At 40.8% G+C, this 21180-nt stretch overlaps 1 protein-coding gene across 6 annotated transcripts in view; it reads left to right on the top strand.

Annotated features, from left to right (window-relative positions):
* The window catches only part of rxraa (retinoid X receptor, alpha a), a 105683-nt gene that overhangs the window by 15891 nt on the left and 68612 nt on the right, over nt 1-21180 (top strand). For all 6 annotated transcript variants that reach the window (XM_053340690.1, XM_053340689.1, XM_053340688.1 and 3 more), the window contains exon 2: nt 13341-13454. In XM_053340690.1, the coding sequence (XP_053196665.1) occupies nt 13341-13454 (114 nt within the window). The remainder of the gene's footprint in view (nt 1-13340; nt 13455-21180) is intronic.

Raw genomic sequence — 21180 nt, 5'->3', positions numbered from 1 at the left:
GAGTGATGAAGTTACACTGTTGGTCAGCTGGCCCAATGTTGGAGTTTTGCCATTGGCTGTTCAGCATGAACAGTTTCAGTTACGTCCTCAGGGGACGTTTGGGACTGAGACTGAGCCTGCACAGTGGCTAGCAGCTAGTTAGCATGACTAACATCATTAGCATAGCCCTGCTGTAGCCTGTAGACTTTGTAAAAATAAAGTGTAGCCACGGTGTTTCTGGTTTAACAGCATTGTCCTGGGCAGGTGACGTAGTGTTTATGGTGTGTGTGTGTGTGTGTGTGTGTGTGTGTGTGTGTGTGTGTGTGTGTGTGCTCTGCAAGACGTCACAGCGCGGATAAAGTGACACAGCTAGCAGGTCGTTAGCCTAGCATGCTAGTAATTTAACTAATGTTTGTATAGGTATGAATGGTGATGATGACACAGCAAACAAAGCACAGGAAAGACATTTTAGCATTTTTAAATGTTCCAAACAAACTGCCAACAAAAAACTAATGCCCATATTTCAGCTCTGAAACAAAGAGAGCAGAAGTGAATATCCAAGTTCAACTAGTTCACTATGGGCAGAGTAGCTCTGGTGCAGGGTGAGATGCTTTGCTGAACATTTTGGAGAGTGTACAGACATGTTTGGCTAACTATGAAGCTGTGGTGGCACAAATTAGACTATGGTGGGCTGCCACATTCTGTAAAAATAATGAGAAACACTGCAAGATATGAGTGGAAAATACTCTTTTTTCCAACTACATTCATAACATTTTTTCCCCATTCAAACATTGCTGATGACTTTCCTAAAACTAATTGTAATATTTACCAGTGTCTTATTGGCTTCTACATGATGTGACAAATCATTTAGCTCATGAAGAACCTTTCAGAATAGCCTCATTTTACTCTAGTGTTGTGTATAAAATTGCAATGGTGCACAGGAAGTCATGCATGTGAAATGCATGACTAGGCAGAAATTTCATGTTTATGGTCTAATGTTTAAAAAGTGTAACAGTCTGCTGTAGTGAGTCCTGACCTGCATTATAGTAAATAAACACATACACACTGTAGAGCTTTACATTTATTAAACACAAAAATGACTGGATGTTTTTCAGAGCGCCATTCAACATATCTTAGGAAAAAAAAAAAGTAGTGCTCTACATATGAAGACTTGTGCTTGATGTAGCACTGGAACACAATTCACTGCATTAAACATTTATTCATTCATTAATCCTATTTAAATCCTATATTTATCTGATGTCATATCAATATCAGACTATATCCATGCAGCTCTTCTGTGTGGACATTAAGGCACACTTTTGCTGTCAGTGTGTAAACCTTTACAATAAGTGACATCTTTGTTTTTTTAACATTTCACTGTCCTTTGCTTTCACACAGGATAATGGACAGTGTATGTTATGGCCATTAGCCTGTCACAATGGAGCTGTCTCATACTGGAATCGTGCTCTCTCCTGTTATGATCATTTTCATGCTATCTCAGGCTCTCGCTTTGTTCCTTGTCTCAGTGGGAACGGCTCGCCCCAGTCTTTAATGCTCTGTTTTTGTGCTCACTGAAAAGCCCCGCTTCCAACCAGAATACAGTGCAGCATCACCCTCGCTATACGCCGAGCCTCATCCCCCATGGAAGAGAAATAATTTATAAAATGAAATCTACATTTGTTGTGTAAATGACCACATGCTGTAGGACATTTAATCCTGCCTGCAGTCGATCCCAGTCATGTGACTTGACCTAGTTTTGTCTGCCTCCCTCTGCCTGTCTCTCCTCTTTTTCTCTCTTTCATTCTCTTTCTGGCTCTTTCACTTTCTCCCACAGTCTCTAAGCCTTGTTTTGCTTGCCTGTTCTTCCTCTGTCCTTCTCGTTTCTCCCTCTTCTTTTCCTTTCCATCCGTCTTCCTTTTTTTCGCCCCTGTGCTGGCTGCTGTCTGTATTTTCTTTCCTTTTATTTGACTGATCCACGGATTTGTCTTTTCCTCCTAATGTGTTAATATCTAAAACTGTGTAGCCAGTAATGCTGTCCTTGATTATTGGACACAAAGCAGTTATAAAAAGAAGACATCTTTCATATGAAGGAAGTGACACTCACTTATGAAATGAGTGCTACAACAGAATATTGGTTATTACTGAAGCCATGAGTCATCTCATCATCCTTGAGACTTTTTAACCGCAAGACAGCTATGCAGAATCATTTCTGATGAGTTTCCAGCAGGTCAGATTTGCCTTTGGCAAGCACCTCTATTTCTGTTTTCATTTAGCAGCATTGTGAGGAATCTCATAGAGATTTTTGTCCTTGGGTTTCCTTTTGTCTGAGCTTTGTCAGGATGGCCTTACCAAGGCCCTGGCCTGTGATCCAACACATCCTTTTTTCAGTTTTGTTAATTGATTTGTTAGTGCTGTGACAAATGTAGCACACATGCCATCTTTTACTCTTGCTTCCTGCAACATGAGAGTCCATAGTATGCATCTTCATAATACAGTAATCCAACAAAAGGATACTGCTACTATTTTAAGGGAATACTATTGTGGAATATAATATTGTACTTTAAAAAGCATGATGATTTTAATGATGATGATGATTATTATGATCATTAATAATACTAATACTAATACTACTACTATTACTACCATTACTACTACTACAAATAATGATACAATAATCATAATTATTAATAATAATAATAATAATAATAATAAATAATAATAATGTTTCCGAATAAAGAGAAAATGAGGGAAAATGTGGATTTGTAAAATAGATTGAAGTATGGATGGATGGATGGATGGATGGATGGATAGAAAGAAAGATATAGAGATTGATATGTGCAAGCATGGGTTCACCCTGCTTGGCACAGTTTCTAGTTGAACAACTTGGTCGCCTCTTGGAATGTGTGGCATGTATCTATTCCTGAAGAGCACAAAAGATCAGCCAACCTTTGGAATAATACTGTAACCTCTAACAAGCTCCAGCTGTCCCACTTCTCCCGTGAACATAACACACACTACATGTAATTCCTTATGCATACAGGCTTTTTTCCATATTGTCATAACCACAAGTTTATATGCTATTATAGGCCATTATCTAGAAATATGCATTGATACTGTAGACTGGGTGTTAAAGTTTTCACTTCATAGACTTTGTGAAAATGAAGCCTTTGATTAGGTCCAGTGCACACTTGCTATTTCTGAGCAAATTACACTCTTTTTCTAAATGTAAGACACTGAACTGAGGCTCCAGAAACATTAAGCCCAGAAAATGAAAAAACATACAATTATATAATGCATTATATGACATCCACAGTTCATGGCTGGACAGCAACAGTATTTAATGGTATGCTGTGTTGGAAAGAAAAAGATTATAGAAGAATGATTCCTGCATAATCATTCCTGTAGAGTTTTGTTGAAGGTAAGACTCATGAAATTCAATGAAAGCCTATTATGAACCTTTTTTGCAGGATTGGGTAATTAGTATTAAGTAATTATTTTACTGCTGACTTTAAAGGCTCTGCAAGGTCCAGCTCCTCAGCTCCTCTCCATGTTTAATTTTTAATTTTTTTTTTTTTTTTTTACATAACATGCATAAAGAGCCAAAGAGCAAATTGAGATCCTTAGCCAGAACTTTCCTGGACCTTGGGATTAATTAGGCATTTTCATAACTAAACTCAGACAAAAAAAAGGGGGAGAAGAATTCATTTTATCTCAATAACATGTTTGTATGGGGTGAAATTCTTATTGCAGTTAAAACTGGATTTACTGTTCATTGCTTGTTAAAAATATAGATTTTCATCGTTTATTTATTCATTGCTATAGCTTTTGATACACACTTTGCTTAGTTTTGCAAGTTGCTCAGCTAAAAATCAGTGGCCTGAAGTTAATGTGATGTGTATTTATATATGTATGGTTTAGATTCCAGATCCAAGTGTGTTTATTTTTAAGAGTCAAGAGAAAGCATGAAAAAACAGCTCCTTCTCAAGGTACAGCAGTCTTTAGCCGTGCTATCAATACGGTACCTGAAATGTTGATACTTGAAGGTTTACTCAGTGAGAGAGCCCTGTTGTCTCCATTCATTATCTTGGCCCACACTCTTCATTCCAAAAACCTGACTTTGCACTGTTGCACTGTTCCCCCGTCCAAGTCTTTCCCAGTCCAGCTTGGCTCCATTTCATGGAGTGATATTGAATCAGAGGTGTGCACTTTACAACCAATTTACTGTAGATTTGACAGCCTGGATAAGATCATTCCAATATTTTTCCCTTCTTGAGTCTCTTGTCCAATGGAGCTTTATAGTCAACAGATTGGAATCAGCAATCCTGGTTTTAAGCCCCCCTTCCCCAATTCATATTTAATGGTTCCAATTTTAAGGAGCAATTTAGCGAAAGAGTACACTTAATCCTGGTTTGTAAACCTGTCCTACAAGTGCTCTGTCTTGTGTAAGCCTACCAATTATGAAGGGCTTTTTATTGTTGTTTTAGTTTTCACACCCTTTTTTACACCCATGCAGAACAGCTGCAGCCCCAGATGTTTTTATTTTCAAGTTTTGAATTATGCACCACTTCATATTAATATGTTTCACATAACATGCTCAAACATAGCATTTCCCATGATATGTGTGGTTTTCTTTTTTTTTATCAAGCTTCTAACAAAATGCGACTATATTTCCATTTGAGGACTGGAACATCTTTTTATTAGTGTCTAAAAACGCATATATATATTATAACAGAAATATCCATAAGAAATAATACATTGTAAGCCGTTCATGAAGCTAAACAGCTCATTAAATGAATGCATTTGTGCTGATGTTCATTTTCTGCTTCTCTTTTTACTCTTAATGGGCATTTTTCATGATTTTCTGATTGAATATGCTATTGTTCATGCTGTGTAATATTTCATTTCAGAAGTACATGTAAAAGCTCTGCATTTCTTCTGTTACAGTAACTAAAGCTTAAAAACCCCCACAAGACTCTGAGCAGTTCGAGTGGGTCACAATTGTAGTGTTTGTACATGTGCAGCAGGCTTTAAGGCAGCAACAGCACAATAAGAAAATGATAATGCAAGCCTTGATTTAAGCATACTTTAACCTTGATGGGTGAAAGTGGGTCAGAGTTATAGAACGTATTGTTCTGAAGAGAAGAACAGAGGACGTGGGTGGCAGTACAAGTCCTTCCTTGTGTTTTGTCCTTCGGTGGTTGTACATGTTTACATCCTGTGTACGGTGAATTCAAGATGTTCTAGGCAAAGGTGGCAAGAGGAGGTTAATGGGAGACTCCGAACTCCTGTAGAGATGGGAACGTGGGCGTGTGGAGTCAATTTAGTAGGCCAACAGGAAGCGTGCTCCTGGACCTTCCAGCTGGACTCAGGCAAGCAATGAGTGGGGTACAGGTCGCAAAGCAGTACCACACCTCTCTTTCTGCCTTGAAGCACCTCTGCACTGCTATGAGGCATTACATTTCCCCCCACAGAATATTCATCTCCATACTGTAAAGCTGTGCTTTTATTTTAACATTAGTTGCTGGAGGTAATTCTCTTTGATCACTCCAAAATGTCAGCTATGATCAAGCAAAATTGAGGCTATGAACTAAGGCCAGAACCGTATCCAATTGCAACCATTAATCAGGGCTAAAAATAGCAGTTTTGACGTTGGATTGAAGAAGTGCAGGCCAGGGTGAATCCTACAAAATATTGGCTGAATATCCAGCCGCGAACCATTAGAGGAAGCACATGAAACAAAGTTTTATCTCTCCCTCTCTGGCGGTGATATTTCACAGCTGAGAAAGGGCCAGTGTGCGCAGTGCCAAAGGCTGTTGGGGTGGGCAGATACTCCGTCATGTGAACGGTTACTGTAAAGATCGGCGGAGGGATAGTAGATTTTTATGTGCTTCCTTGTGTCTGTTCCCGGTGAAAGGAGCCTCTTATACCCTTGCAGCTTTTTCTGAGTCCAATCACACAAATTTGATTAGAGTTGTTTGCCCAAGGAGCTGCTCTCGCTGCTGGGCTGCAGTGAGGCCCTTGTTCCCCTATTTGCCCCGGAGAAAGGTTCTGACTTGCACAAGCAGCCTTTGAACCAGCCCCTTCTTTTCTTCCCCTCTAACCTCATTTACCACACTTTTTTTAGTTTCTCTTCCTCCCTCACATGCCCCCCCTACCCTATGTCTGTCTGTAGCTACTCACCAATGGTCTGCCTTTGGCTTCACCACGTCACAGCAAGTGAGACAAATGACTGTTATAAATTATAAGGAACTGCTGCTTTGGTGTCATCTAAGCTTAACCCCAGTGCTGTGTAATGTTTAATACAATGCTTCAAGTGAGGGGCTTTCTTACCAAGGAGGCAGTACATCTCTGTGGGAAAGGTGAACCTGAGAGACTGGAAGAAATGGAGCCAGTGCCAAAGTACATCCATCTATCATTCAGCTTTAAATACTCCAAGAATACTTGTCATAACTCTAACTTCCAGCCGTTATGTATGCAGGTGTACGTCTGTCTGGAAACGGTTAAGTATGGTTTTGGCATTAATGTTTGTGTGGGGGGGAAAAAAAGTCAAACCAAGATTAAAAACGTCTTGGCCAACCAATCTGACGACTTGCAGAGGTGTTAGGGTTGGTTATTCATACCGGAAATTGTAACAGAATTGAAATGAGGCCTGTAGGTGGAGCTTTGTCAGTGGCAGATTTTACCACAACCACAACCATACTTTCAACTGGTTGTCTCCGGACATGTGTTCTCATTATACAGTGATGGGATTATGTCTGGGGTGCTAGTACAGTCACAACCCTGTGTCAGCAAGGTCGATGAAGAAGCTGTGCTATTTAATAATGACCATTGATATCTATCTGTAGACAGTATACCACTATATATTTTGGCTTTTCTTTACTATGAAGTCAAAATGTGTAGCTCTGCAAACAATGCAACAATGTTTTAATGCATTGTTTCATCTCTGCTGCCATTTAACATAAAATTGTGCAGGAATCATACTATAATTACTGATTAAATAAAAGATGATTCCATCAGTGTACCTTCCATGTGTGCAAGAACACTTTTAAAAACTACATGTATTAAAGACTCATGGTTTGTAGATGGACATGTGCAGCTCAGTAATAATGTTTCTAAAGCCACAGTTTAGCAAAGGTCATCTTTGTCAGTTCTACCTATTCTACAGATGCCTTGCAGCTTCAAATGCCACACCAGGGCAACTGCCACTTTCATTGTCCTGAGACTGTGTGAAAGTGTAGACTTGATTTCAGACAAAGTAGGAAGGCATGTTTTCTTTTTTTCTTTTTTTTTCCCTGTCTTTGAAAGAGCCATTACAGAAAGGTGCTCTTGTTCATTTCAAAAGCGCCTCAGTTTAGGTCTCGCAAAACACAGTCGCTTAATAAGTCATTCAATAAAGCTGTCCTGTTAACTTTTTATTGCTAGCCCAAAACCTCAACAGCAGTTGGTTTTGTGAGTCACAACTACAGAAACAAATGCAGATTGCAGATTTTAGTCACTTTTATTTTCCGGTTAAGGGAAGAATACTCATAGCAACCCTCTCTGATAGATTTCAGTCATTTTGGTAAAGGATGTTTTGCTGAAAGTGATTTGGTTTGTTGTGGCTGAACCTGAGAATTATGTCTTCCAGCCAAGGTCTTCATGGGTATCTGTTTCGGCAGATTTTGTCTAACCTTCCATTAAGGCCTGAAGAAGCCCTCAGGTGACTGATGTTGCTATAATTCATCCAAGGCAGAACAAATGATATCTCTTAAGAATCTTAAGCCATAGTGAAATGCATTTTAGCACTCAGTTCTATACATACAAGCCGCATGTAACTTGATCCGAGTGGTAACCTGCTTTAGGTTTGACACAATGTACCAAATAAAATATGCAACGTACTGTAGAGGCCTGTTATTCTTTTCAAAGCTTGAAGCCCTTGTTCACATGAAGGGTCACCTAATGTTCTGGGACCCATTTCACCAGACCTGCTCCCACTGACCTGTCCTGTGTTTGGTTTGGCTGTTCACGGAGCCTCAAGGTTTCAGTAATGGGGTCTGACTTGGGGTGGAATTTCAATCCACAATATTGCTTCGAAGACTGTAGGAAGGACTGAATTCAATCCAGATAGGCAAAAGAACATGTAGGAATAACAAGTGTGTAATGTATGCCAAACCTATTTTTAACAAGTATTCAGCATCTCGGTATTGCCTCTAGTAGTTTCTATGAGGTCTACTTTGTTGTCATGAAAGATCTGCTCAGGCTTTGCTCCGGTTGAGATACATATGTGCCTAGAGGCATGTTTAAATGTGGCTTCCCCCCCACCCCGTTCAAAATGGATATCATCTAGGGGGGAGGGAAGACAGTTTGCTGATGGAGCAGATATGCTCAGGAGCAGGCTGGATGCTTTCCATGTTGATGACCGGGTTCAGAGAGGGATGCAGTGCTCAGATGAGAAGTGTTTGATTATCAGCTGATGGGTCCTCAAGTCTCTTTTAGCTCTGCGCAGAGCTAGCTGAACTGAAGGAATCATACAGAGGATTCAGTGCAGTTGTGTGTTAATTGTTGGTGTAATGAGATGGCGCTGCATGGGATTAGCTCTTTAGGGAAAAGCAAAGATCTAAGGATCATTAAGTGGCGTGCATGATGCTTTTCATTAATTGGAAAACAGCATAAAACACAATCACAGAATGTGTTAAACACACAGTCATGAAAAGCATTGATGTAGTGTAGATTAGGGCAACTTTTTGCCACAATGCTCAATGATTTTTGTGACTATCAATTTCTTTTGTAAACAAATGTGAAAATGGTGTTTTTGTCTCACCAACAATCCAAAACTCCAAAATATTACATCCAAGTGATATTAAAAGTTGATGACTTTCTGAAACATTACAACATGAATAATATTATGAAGCAGTCAATCGTCTTATACACACAGCCACATAAAGCATTTCCATAGTGCTCATATGCCCTCTTTGTGTTTAACAATATTGAAATGAACTGAATGAACTTGAATTTATTTAATTAATACTCAACAGTCATTGTATAATTCACTCTCCAAAAGTCTTATGACATGTCTTATGGCATGTTGAGGAAAAACAGAAAATCCAATAAAGTGGATATATTTGGGATGTGTGGGCGAACACTTGGCGAACACACTCCAGTCATCAGGGGTGTTACAAAGGACAGGCGACCAGAGTGAAGGCAATGCAGAACTTTTTAGGTCTCTTTTTAGGTTTTCTGTTTGTCACGTGGAGCTTTCAGACCTGCTGTGAATGCCACTAAAGGTAAATGGCATTCACGGTGGTAACTGTGTCGATTGATGGCTCCTCTCTGCTGGGCCGTCCTTCCGCACTCAACCAGGATCTTTTTTCCCTGGAGTCCCATGTGGGAAAGGCTTCTTTTTTTTTTTTTTTTTTTATTGCACCTGGGAGATGCATTAAGGGCCCAATGAACTTTGACCTTGGGCTTGATCACCCCGGCAACACGGGACATGAACAATCGTTAAGGTTTAAGAGAGCTCGGCTGCAATCCCTTAAACTCTCATAAATGCTTCAATGTATTTCATTCAAAAGACTGGAGTTTGTGTGATCTTGTAAAGTCTGGAAGCACTTTCGCTGATGTGTCTGTGATAAACGAGTATTGTCCGTTAATGAAAATACTTCAGCGGCGCTCTTATCAGCAAGTTTTGTTATAAGGCAAAATTTACACACCTTTGTTTCATTAGAACCTTGTCATTAAAGCCTTTCTTTTATTAGCCTTATATCAATAACGGCCCTTCTTTCATTAGCGGAACATCTCAAAGGCTTGCCTTCATTAGCACAAGGTTTTAAAAGCTGGATGCGATTTCATTAGCAGCCTATCTTTAATGAGGAAACCCCCAGCGTGTTTACATTGCTCTGATCCCCCCGTGATTGCCGGTAAGGATAATGCTGATTGGCTGTTAGTTGGGGGGGGATGTTTGAGCTTGCCCCCCAAAGATTGGATCATGCAGTTATTAAAGCCAATGAGATTCTCTCTGCTTAGAAGTGAAGAGCAAAAAAAAAAAAAAAAAAAGAAGAAGAAGAAGAAGATCAAACATTTCTGTAATCAAGGTCCTGCTACTTTTATGAGCCAAGACATAATGACGCGGCGTGATAGAGAAGATTTAATGACGAGACGTGTACCAACCTTACCACTCATGACAGCAGATACCCAACCTGCACGTACACGTCCGAGCTACCGCCGCTCTTTCATCATTTACTTTCAAGGCCTCAAAAGTAATGCCCTTCGCTGAAAAATGATTTATGATGCCAACAGGAAGGAGACACGTACATGCTTCTCAAATCCATCATTTTAAAACATTTTCTACAGCTTTCAAGTAAATCAGATTTTTTAATTTATTTTTTTTATATTTTTTTATGATTGGATGTTTTGAAGATTTTTGTAAGGCTGGAGATGTTATGAAAAATGTAAAAAAAATGTAAAAAAAAAAAATGATGTGAATTCTAGATCTGTAGATGAAGTTTGTCTTTTTGAAATGCTGATATCATGCTGTAGGTTCAAACTAATTTGTTCCATTTTGGAGTTCCATGTTCAAGTTTTAGGTGAAATTCCAACTATTTGAACCCCGTACTTCAGCGTTATACTCTGTCCCGTGGGAACATTATTCCTGTGGATGGCTTGCAGCGTTGGGCTTTTTATTTCGGGAGGAGGAGAAGGAGGGGAGGGGGTTGGGCGGGTGGGGGGGGGGGTGCTGTCTGTTTAGTTTACTTCTGATTTTGAAAAAGTCCAACTTGACTGGGAGCCTGGCTCATATGTTAATACCTTACCTTATAACTTAATGTTCAGTGACACTGCTCAGAGATCTATACCATGTGTCATTGTTTGCCCTTCAACCCCATTTGTATTACCAGGAATGCTCTGTGTTCCTGGAGAACTGATTCATCTGCCAAAGATGGAGAAAATATGTTTGATTGTAGTAGATGGTGCAAGACTTGAATTAAAGTTTTACAAGATTTTTTTTTTCTCTCTCTCCTCTAACAAGCACAGTGCTGACACAATTCCTTCTGCATTTACTCAGGTAGGAGGCGTATGTTGGTAGAAATAGTTTGCAACTTTCTGAGTGAGGTTTGTGGATTCTTGTGATGATTTTTTGATGAGTTTTTTTTTTTAGTCAAACTTTTCTGGTGCTTTAAGGATACCAACATAAATACTAGTACAGAGCCCCTGAAATACTCTAGTGTGCAGATGATACAGAAATGGAATACAGTGGATTTATTTGTCTCAAAGCTTTAAAAAAAAATAGGGCGAAATCACTATTTAACCAGTCTCTCTCTCTCTCTCTTTTAGTTTATGATTAAACGCGTATGGTTTGTCAGTAATTTACGAACTTGGTTGTGGACAAGAAGGTCATTGGTGTCTTGTAAATCTAGATCAAATCACACCAAAATTATCTTAATGGATTACACCCAAACTCAGAGGGAAAAAAGTGATTGATTGTAGTTTGGTGTGATCCAGTCCAGAGATTTACGGTTTATTCCGGCCTTAATCACACACATAATGTTGACTCGAGGGCCAATCTACTCTAAAGCTGTTATTATGTTTAATCGCTGACATAAATTGTCATTACATCTTAATAATGCCTTGCCAGCATTCCTTTACCCTCAAATGATACCCATAAAACTGTGTTTGCGAGTCAGTGCTTTTGTTTTGAGTCGACATTTCCCAACATTTGATTACATCAATGGCGTTATTGTGCTGAACAAACAATGAGATAAAGTGTATAAGAAGGGGGAATATGTTTACTTCCAGTTTAATGTGACAGTCAAACCCCCCCCCCCCCCCCCCACCCCCTCCTCTTGTCTATATTATTTAATTATCTATCTCCGTGATGATCTCAGTCTGTCTGTGTTTGCTCTTGCTGGTCCAGACTTGCTTTGCCTTGCCAGTCCCTGATTCATCCGTAATACTAATCAAGGCTTTGAAGATTGCATCGGACAATCCCCCACCACCACACACACACACACACACACACACACACACGCACATTACTGCACACACACACATGCACCTGGCACGCACTCACACTTGCACACCCTTATATGCAGAAAGTATCAGCATCCCAGACAGCTTATCATGGGGAACTAATTCAATATCCCTTTGCCTGTTTTAAATGTCATTCTCTGAGCTCATCTGGAGTGACATGTTTTTCATGGTGGAAATAAAGGCTCGCAGAGGGCTCAGAGCACAGTGACGGGGGCTCCTCCGCCTGCTGCTTGCTGCTTGCTGCTTGCTGCTGCTTGATGTTTGCTGGAAATCTAAAGGTCCTCATGAGGAATGAATAAAGTTAGGATTTGCAGAGATCTGCCGATGCCAATGACATCCACATGAGCTACCCAGTCGATAAAGACAGAGCGAATCCTCCGCTGACAGATGGAAGTTCAGTGCGGCGTACAGAAGTTTTCATTTTGGCTGGAGGCCACAGTGTCAATCATAAAGTGAAATGCCACTCAGATGCCACTTTAAGTCTATTCAAGGGGTAATCAAGGATTCCATAAAGGCCATTGATGTTGGGGCTAGTGCTAAGTGAAAGTTTGACACAATAATGTAATGTATTAATTGACTTGTGGCTCATTTGGTTCCAATATCCTGGTGTAGTTTTCTTGATTTCATTATTTTTTAACATTCTTTACCAATTTCAAATAATTCAATTTCAATAAATTTAATTCAAGAAATATTTTTGGCAAAGTCGTTTTATTTGTTGCCCTTCCTCTTTTCTGGATAATGTCAGTGACTAGTGAATGCTGGTCTGAAGGGGGTAAAGCCTACTCAGTTGCCTCATTGTGCAAAATAATGACTTCCCTATTGAAAATGACCCCCGTGACCCCCTGGAGACAGACAGTAAGACGGCCTCGGCCAGCGCCTCGAGGCACCTCGGCCTAATGTGGCATTTTGCCCTCACGGATCTGCTAACCGCAAACCGGTCCACCACTGCTTTTTTGCCTTCCTCCAGGCCAGACTTATAGGGAGCATTCTGCAGGCTCAGTCCACCTTTGGAGCCCTCGCTCTACATACATCCACATGGTGTTTTGTCCACCAGTGAGGAGGTTAGAGTGAGGGCCAGTCAGCCACAGAGCTGTAAATGTGAGAGGTTGGCTGGGTCTGATGGTGGCACAGTGCTGGCATGAATATATATATATATATATATATAAATTGTTTAATCCTGTTTCCTCTTCACCCCATGAGCATTAAACAAAGAGCCCCTACAGGCAAATACCCAATTTTGGCATTTGCCTTTTTTCAGCTGGAGTCAACCATTGGTCATCATGTAGTGCTTAGAAGCCATTTTTCTCCTCTTCCTCTTTTGTTCTGTGTCTTACTTCTCTTCATATCTGTCGTTACAGGGTTCTTGAAGCCCCAGTGCTCGTTGGCTCCTCCCATGCAGCGAGGCCGCTCAATGGAGGCTTGTTCCTGCTTCAGTGGCATGTGTCCCCTCCATCAGCGTCGCCTATCCTCAGGTAACACCAAATGCATTAAGCAAAGCTGTTTGTGCCTAGTTACTTGCTGGTTCTTGGGTTAAAATGGAAGGGAATGCATTTTACCCTTAGTGAACTACCAGGTAAGAAACCAGTTTGGGATTATTCTCATCAAAGCGGCGGGTGGATGCATTCGAAAATGGATCATCAGTTGCAGATCAACAACAGCACTTTTTTATTTTGTTGTTTTTTTTTGTTTTTTTGGAAAAATTAGTCATGCGGAGCTTGTTATTTATAAAGTTCACCTCATGATCTGATGCACCTAATGAGAGTCCATCCAAAATAGCATCTTATCTAATGCAATTTAATCTGTTTGCATGACATCAATGGCAGCTCAAAATGATATTATGATATTATTCAAGGACCAGTACTTGGTTATCTGATTATTTTGCATGATTACATGAAGTTCTATTGAGATAAATTATTATTTCTTTCCATGTTCTTGCAAAAACATTATCCTTAAAGAACCAGACCCCTTTCTAAACACACATGACGATGATCTGTTGCTCATGTCTGCTGCTAACACACATGCACACACCAGCGCCTCAGGTTAGAGGTGTGGCTGGGGGGCCCTATTCCGAGGCAGCGTTCAGCGTTCTGGTTTTTATGATTAATGGTGTCTTTGCCTGTGGAGCCCCTGTGATGGACAAGTTAACAGGAGGTGCTCTGAGATCAGCCCCTTCCTCCAAAACACCTTTAACCACCCCCTCCACACCCACCCCCTCTTCACAGGAAAGCAAGGTCTGACATCAGTGAATATTCTGAACTGAACTGTCTGGTATGTGGCTAATGAATAGGGGACAGAGCCGTGCAGAACATGTGGTTAATGCTGATACATTTATCACTTCTTCAACCCCAAGGCCCGCTCCCTCCGCAGTGTCAGTGCTGTGACTAGCTGAGCCTAGCCTGTCATGTGAGGAGGGCATGACTCGTATGGCAATTCACATAAACATATAAACAGTTCCGTGTGAGAGCAGCTGTTTGATTTTTAAAGTGAGATACTTTTGAATTTTGATCCAAAAGTTCAGAAATTTGTGGTCATTGTCCAGTTTTTAGGTTTTTTTATTTATATTTAACATTTACAGTACAGTAGATGAAAGAGGCTTATTCAAATGTTTTGTGGTTTAGTTCTGTTACATTTCCATATAGGCTCATTGCCAAACCTTTTCTAATAGTAATTGAGTGTTTTTTCCTTTGTCTTGTTTTGTGAGTGCTTTTTCCTCTTTGTCTTGTTTTAAATTAGCCTACAGTTCAGTCTCCTTGTTCCTTTTTCTTCAGCTCTCCGAATTAATCACACTCCTTCCCTGTTTACTTGATTTAATTCATTTCTACACTACTTGAAGTGCTCCGAGCTGCGTTAGTGGAATTTGCTCAGTGAAGTGGTTCATTGGATTTAAAAAAGTACACGTAAATATTATTAAGTGTTTGGTTAAATCCGTCCTAAAGTCGTCAAGACTTTTTTTTTTACAACTCTGTTTTCCAAACCAGGACAGATAGGTGAAAACTCTTCATGCTCCAAAAATATATATATATATATTTCCATGTATTGTTCCAAACGAAGAATTCAAGGCTCTCTATCATAAGTTCCAGATAATAACAAAAACGACTCAGGTCTGAGGCATTCAGAATGACAAAATATGATCAACTTATAGTTGAATCTGAATTTGAAAACAAAAGAATCTGTGTTTCCTTCTTTCAAGTCTGTATCAAAACTGCCTCAGGGTTTTTCCATAATTGAAATCATCCAAATATGTCTTCAAATAGGCCGTTAAGAAAATACAATTAAATTTACCAATATGATTATGCTGATCAAATCCATTACTGCGCACAGTTCCATGTCTGTTCCTATCTTACGTTTTGCAAGACTATACAGTTTTTGTTAACGTGGCCTGGTTTTACATGGACCCTTCTTTAAGTGCAAAGAGACAAGTTCAGAGCAGGACGCTGAACCTCCTCCTGCAGCAGGGACATAAATCCCATCTGGCCCAGTGTTTAGACCTCTTGGGAGAAATAAGGTGTATGTTTGTGTAAAAATTGTAAAGGAAATTGTTTTCTCTCACTATATTTTTAGTTCCTCTCAATGAAGGAGTACACTATGTAAAAACCAGTACTGATATTTTATTTTTAGAATTGTCTCTGTGGAGGGAAGATAAGAACCCACTATCATCTCTTTCACAGGTAAATACTTTGTCATGGACAAGTTTCAGCACGATCGGTGAGGTGCACGCTTTTTCCACCGACCTCACCTCCTCCCTCTTTGTGTGTTTTACAGAGCTGTCTTGACTGATTGCAACATTTTTTACTGTCACATCCTGCGGTACGGTTGGATGTGTTTCCTGAACAATTAGGAGCATCTGGATTAAAAGTGTAGTCTCTCCAAAGTCATGTCAAAGGTTTTCCTCCTTTGTGTTGTGGCTATTTTAAGAGCCCGCTGCACACAAGGATACGAGTCACATTAGTTTATTTTGTCTACCCTAAAACTCAGGGGCAAGAGGAGAGGAGAGGAGGAGTGAAAGTGTTGGGAAAGTTGGGTTGTACTATCTGTACTTTTTTGCTGTTTCACCACAGCACATGTAAGAAACAAACAAAACAAAAAGAAAGGCATTGGTGTAGAACGTACTTGGAGTAGAACGTACTTCTAAAGAAACTGAAGTAACTGTTGAGCCATAGCAGCAATGGGTGGACAGCCTCTCTGGAGTCAAAAGTTTATAGACCCTGTAATAATCTTGGGTCTAATTATGGAATGTGTTACTATAAATCCACCAGTGTCCCCTTGATCGAGTGATTGTCCTCCAATCTGGATGTTCCGTCCGCCCGGGTACGGCCACAATGACAAGCTGCTTCGGGAGACGTGTAGTGGCGACCAAGCAGGAGGTTTCTGGGAAAGCTTGCAAGCCTCACCCGGGGAGCCGTATTCAGCAGCGATCCGCTGAACTCCAGGCTGCTCACTGATGTGGCCGGGCTCCGGTTTCAGCGGTTTTACATTGTTTGGGCTTTTCAAAAACAAACTTTTACTGGAAAGGGACCGTGAGAAACGTAGTGTTAGGGACCTCGCTTTTCCGCAGGATCATTTTTAAAAAAAGCAATCATTTAGTGTTTTTTTTTTTTTTATGAGAATAAGGAGTCATGATGGAGTAGGGGGAGAAAAAAAAAGTCTTTTTTTCTTTTTTGGAATTGTGGTGTATGAGGTGAGAGAGAGGGAAAGCGTAAAAGAGAGACGGCATTGAAAACAGGGCTTTTTGAAAGGCCCTCACAATGCAGGCCTTGTGCTGTGATTTGGTCTGTCCTCACCGAGCTGAGCAGAGGAATGGAAAAGATTATCCGCAAGAATGTCTGGGGTGCCCTCAAACGGAGCGGGCCGCGTGACTGGCCAATGGGAACGAGGCCTGCAGAGCGGCGGGCTAATTTTTTCCTGATGAACTCAGCCGCCTGCTCCACAATGCAGTCTGATTGCCAGGGCTGCGCTCACATATGGTCCGTGTTTGGAGGGTCCAAATGACAGGACCAATTCTGCCTGGAGAGAAAAGGGGGTGGGGGTATTGGATGTAGATGATTATTACAGGCTCCCCCTCTTTTTTTTATTTCATTAGCTTTAGATGTAGCTGACTAGTGAGGCGGAAACACACCGACATGATCTGACCATCCTGCCTTCAGTTTCTCACTACCTGCACAGACATGACCGTCCAGGTGAACCGCTAGCTTTTGATCCATCACTTTTACTGATACTGTTTTGTTTAAATAAGTAGCAATTATGCCCACAGCCAAGCCACATTAGTGTTCACGGCAGTCCCACTTCATTACAGTGCCTCAGAATTATCTCACTGCCTCACAAATCCTGCCAATTAATTTGGAACCCATTTACTATTCAGAGTACTTGGAGAGAGGCTCCATTGCCCCTCCATCTAGAACCGGGCCAGAATAAACTACAGGGAAATGCAAGTGACACAGCTCCAGCTCTGTGCAAGGAATGTGGTTGCATGTGAATGTGCACGTGCACGCTCATTGTTTTTCTGTGTGGTGCTTTTTAGCATCCACGCAGCAGTAAAAAAGCCATGTGGTGGGCCTCTGGAGAGAGGCAGCATGTGTTTGTAGACCTTGTGGTCACACAGCAGGGTCTGAGACCAGAGGTTGGGGTAGGGGGGACGGAGGAGGCTAAAGAGAGATTCTGGGGGAGGTTGGCGTGAAGTTAAAGTGGCTCCCGGCTCCTCATATTTCCCATCGCGAGGTCCTGCAGGGGTGAGGAGGGTCACAGAGAGGGAGCTCGTTAGCCTCAGCGTGCTCCGCGCTCCTTGCGCTCTAATTGGCTGGCCGGAGTCAGTGCTCTCCCTGGCTGCTTCCTGCTAGGTCAGGAGCCAGAGGGGCCTGGAGGACGCCAAGCTGCCGATTATGGACCCTGGCCCCCATTCATCAGCACACACACACACACACACAGACGACAAGTTATTTTAATACACAAACTCCAACTATCAGGACTCATCTCAAGCAGAAACTAGCTAATCTGTGTTTTTTTTTAACGGTAGGGGGTTTACTTGAGGTCAGAGGACTGGGGTTTGTCATAACTGGGATAAGAACTGCCAAACTATTCAGTTAATTGGCTGTTGGCTGAATTTATATATAACTCATCAGATACTGTGAGACATATTGGTTGCGGTTCCCAAGCTTCCTCATGCTGTCTTTTTAAAATATTTACTGTGTATTTGTTGTAAAAATGAAATGGGATGGAAAGCAGAAATCTATGAATCTCTCAAATAAAAGTATATTATCAAGAGTATATTTGAATCCCTGTACTGATCACTTATACATGGGAACAATGACAGCGGGCTGAAATACTGCCTGCTTTATTTCTCTCTCTATTCTGTTAAATGTATCTGATTTTAATATAATGTAATGAATCTTTTGAAGCAATATATTTCATTTATTGTAGCGCCAGTGACTAAAGCATGCTTTAATAGATGTTTTTTTGCCACTTTGAAATGTTATCACATTATAAAGTTGTTATGCTTGAACATATTAGTATTAACAGTATTATAATATTTATCCTTTTTTTTTTTAGCTGTGTTTCGATTCATACCATTAATGCACAAATTATTTATTAGAGCAACTTTAGGCAGGTAAATTTGATCGGCTTTAAATGTAGGTAGTTCAGTGTTCTGATATTTTTCCAGCTGCTGCTCTGCTAGCACTGTTATCCGATGGGGATTCACCGAATACCCATAATACCTGTAGGTCATGTCTGCCAATGGGTTTCCCCTAAGGGTCCTGTCCCTCAGTGGCCTGCTGCCACAGGAGCATCTAGGATGCATCTATAGCAGCGGAGGTCTCCATGCTGGCACACAGCGACTGCAGCCATCCACGGCGGGTCACTAGAAATCAGAGTGACTAAGCCTTTGATAACTCTCTGAGCCTATAATCCCCCAGCAGCACCATCAGAGTGAAATGCTATCTCATTGTTACAGCTCAAATCCAGAGGAGGGCGAGGGGAGCAGGCAGTCAGGGACACTGGGGACAGATAGGAAGTGGTCAAATTCCTGCTACATTGCAGTCATTGTCATCTCCACGGTGTAATTGAGGGTGGTAGAGTAGAGGGTTGAGAGTTGAACTTGAATTTTTAAGCACATATTCTCGAAGGCGATCATTATAATTTTAATTTGAATCATGGTTGTGCAAAGGAAACAACATTTAAATTTAAATTATCAGGAGTACAGAATAATTTAATATCTAATGAACTTTCGAGTGGAATACAAATTTATCCATTGTTCCTTTTTTTTCCCTTTTCCCCATTTAAAAATCGGAGGGGACTTTTTTTTTCGTTAACTCAAGCAGAAAACACTCGCTTTTGTTTTTAAATGAATTTTCTGTCACATTGTGAGTTATATTTAGCGTGTCCATAATGTATTCTCTCAGAGGCAGTTTACACACGAGGAGAAATTTCTCTCTGCCACAGATTCCAGCTCTCTTCGGAGTTGGTCCTGACCCCTTGAGTGAGGTTTACATACAGTGAGTGAGGCTCCAATCTAGGAAAGAAAAAGAGGGAAAGAAACCCTGCATTTTTTATTCACATCAATTAAACATAAATAAGCAATTCTTATTCTTCAGGCCCCATGTTGCCTAACACAGAACAGTATGTTAATCACAGTGAGGCACGTTGGGTACGCTGCTGAAATATGAGGGCAAATTAATGAATGGCATGAATATAAATGAAAATGTACATCTTAACCCAGAATCTCAGTCTGGATTCTTTCTCTATTGGGTCCAGCTGATAGAAACATCAAAATCAGAGAGCGCTCTGTCACTACAGCTTTCCTGACTGCTTAAGCCTGATCTTGAGTGCCATGTTTATATCAGTGAGGCTGAGTAAGTGTTGAGGGACACTGGCCCCCTGTAACCACAGATAAACAGTAGAGGGTTTGGATATGCAAGAATCATATGCATGTCGCATTTGCTAAAGAACAGTTAGGCTGACTCATGACACACTGCTCTTTACTGTGCAAACAAACAGTTGGGAATGTGTTCTTTTATAACCCTAAACCTAACCCTAAACCACAGGCAGGGATGAAGCAAAAGAATACAAAGAAGGAGAAAAAAAAAATATTTACTCTAAATAAAAAATTTGCCATGCATGAGTGGGAGGTAAGATATGATTAGAAATGCTGTCAGCTTTTCACTAAGATGATGGAGACTCCAAAACGTTTGCACCTAACATCTGGATCAACTAACAGCAGCAGGGCCGCATATTTGGACAAGGCCAGACCAAAGAAGGAGGCCAATTTTTGTGATTTATTTATCAAGTCTTATTTTCTCTCGGAGCCATGCGTTTCCTGGTTGTTATGCTTTGCTTGCAACATCCGATGCTGCTGTGGTAACGATGATGAACAACAACACAAAGAATGCGGGAACATTTTTCTTGGCATTAGAAAGCTAGTTTGGACATTGGGTCGTGATGTTTGATTACGTGGCATTAGACTGTTATCTCCCTCTAAACTGTAATGAGATCCACCGCAATGCTGCAACAGGCTTCCACACATCTATCTCAGTCCACTCCTTGTTTGTTCACTGGACTGTGTGTTAAGTAGGTGGTTAGGGAGCTCAGGTGTCCTTTTAGAGCTGACTGGGGGCTTGTTGCCGTCCACGGCGGTTCTGACTCTTCCTCTTCTCACTATGGTCATTTGCTTCCATCTTTGTCGATGGGAATTTGAAGGGGAAATGCTAGCTACAGATTAGCTACAACCATATCTTATCAGACACAATGATACCACTACCACAATGATCATTTTTAATATGATAAAACAAATTCTTACCTTGATAATGGCAATATTGTGACTTGTTGATGTAGTGACCACAGCAACAACAAGCATGTTTGAAAGGATCATTGTTATCGGCTCCACAGTGGAGTAGTGGGGAACTGGTTTGGTTACGAAAGATCCAGTGTACAACAAAACACGATGATATGTAAGAAGTGCAAGAAGACTGTAACAACAAAAGGCAGCCGTACAACAAAGGTCCTGTTCACACCTGCCATTAAAATGTGTCTTTGTGTGATCTTATCACAAGTAGACATCTCTAAGTACAGTTGTGAACCACGCAAGAAGCATTGAGGAGATCCCCTTATTCAGACTACATTGGTCTTTTAACAATGTGTACGCACATGTGTCCTGGGCCCACATGAAAGGAACGGCTACTCAACTGAAGTCCTCTGTGTAAGTGAAAG

Source organism: Scomber japonicus, chromosome 19 (assembly GCF_027409825.1).
Source record: "Scomber japonicus isolate fScoJap1 chromosome 19, fScoJap1.pri, whole genome shotgun sequence".
NCBI classification, from domain to species: domain Eukaryota; kingdom Metazoa; phylum Chordata; class Actinopteri; order Scombriformes; family Scombridae; genus Scomber; species Scomber japonicus.
This window is presented reverse-complemented; position numbering and strand designations above follow the sequence as displayed.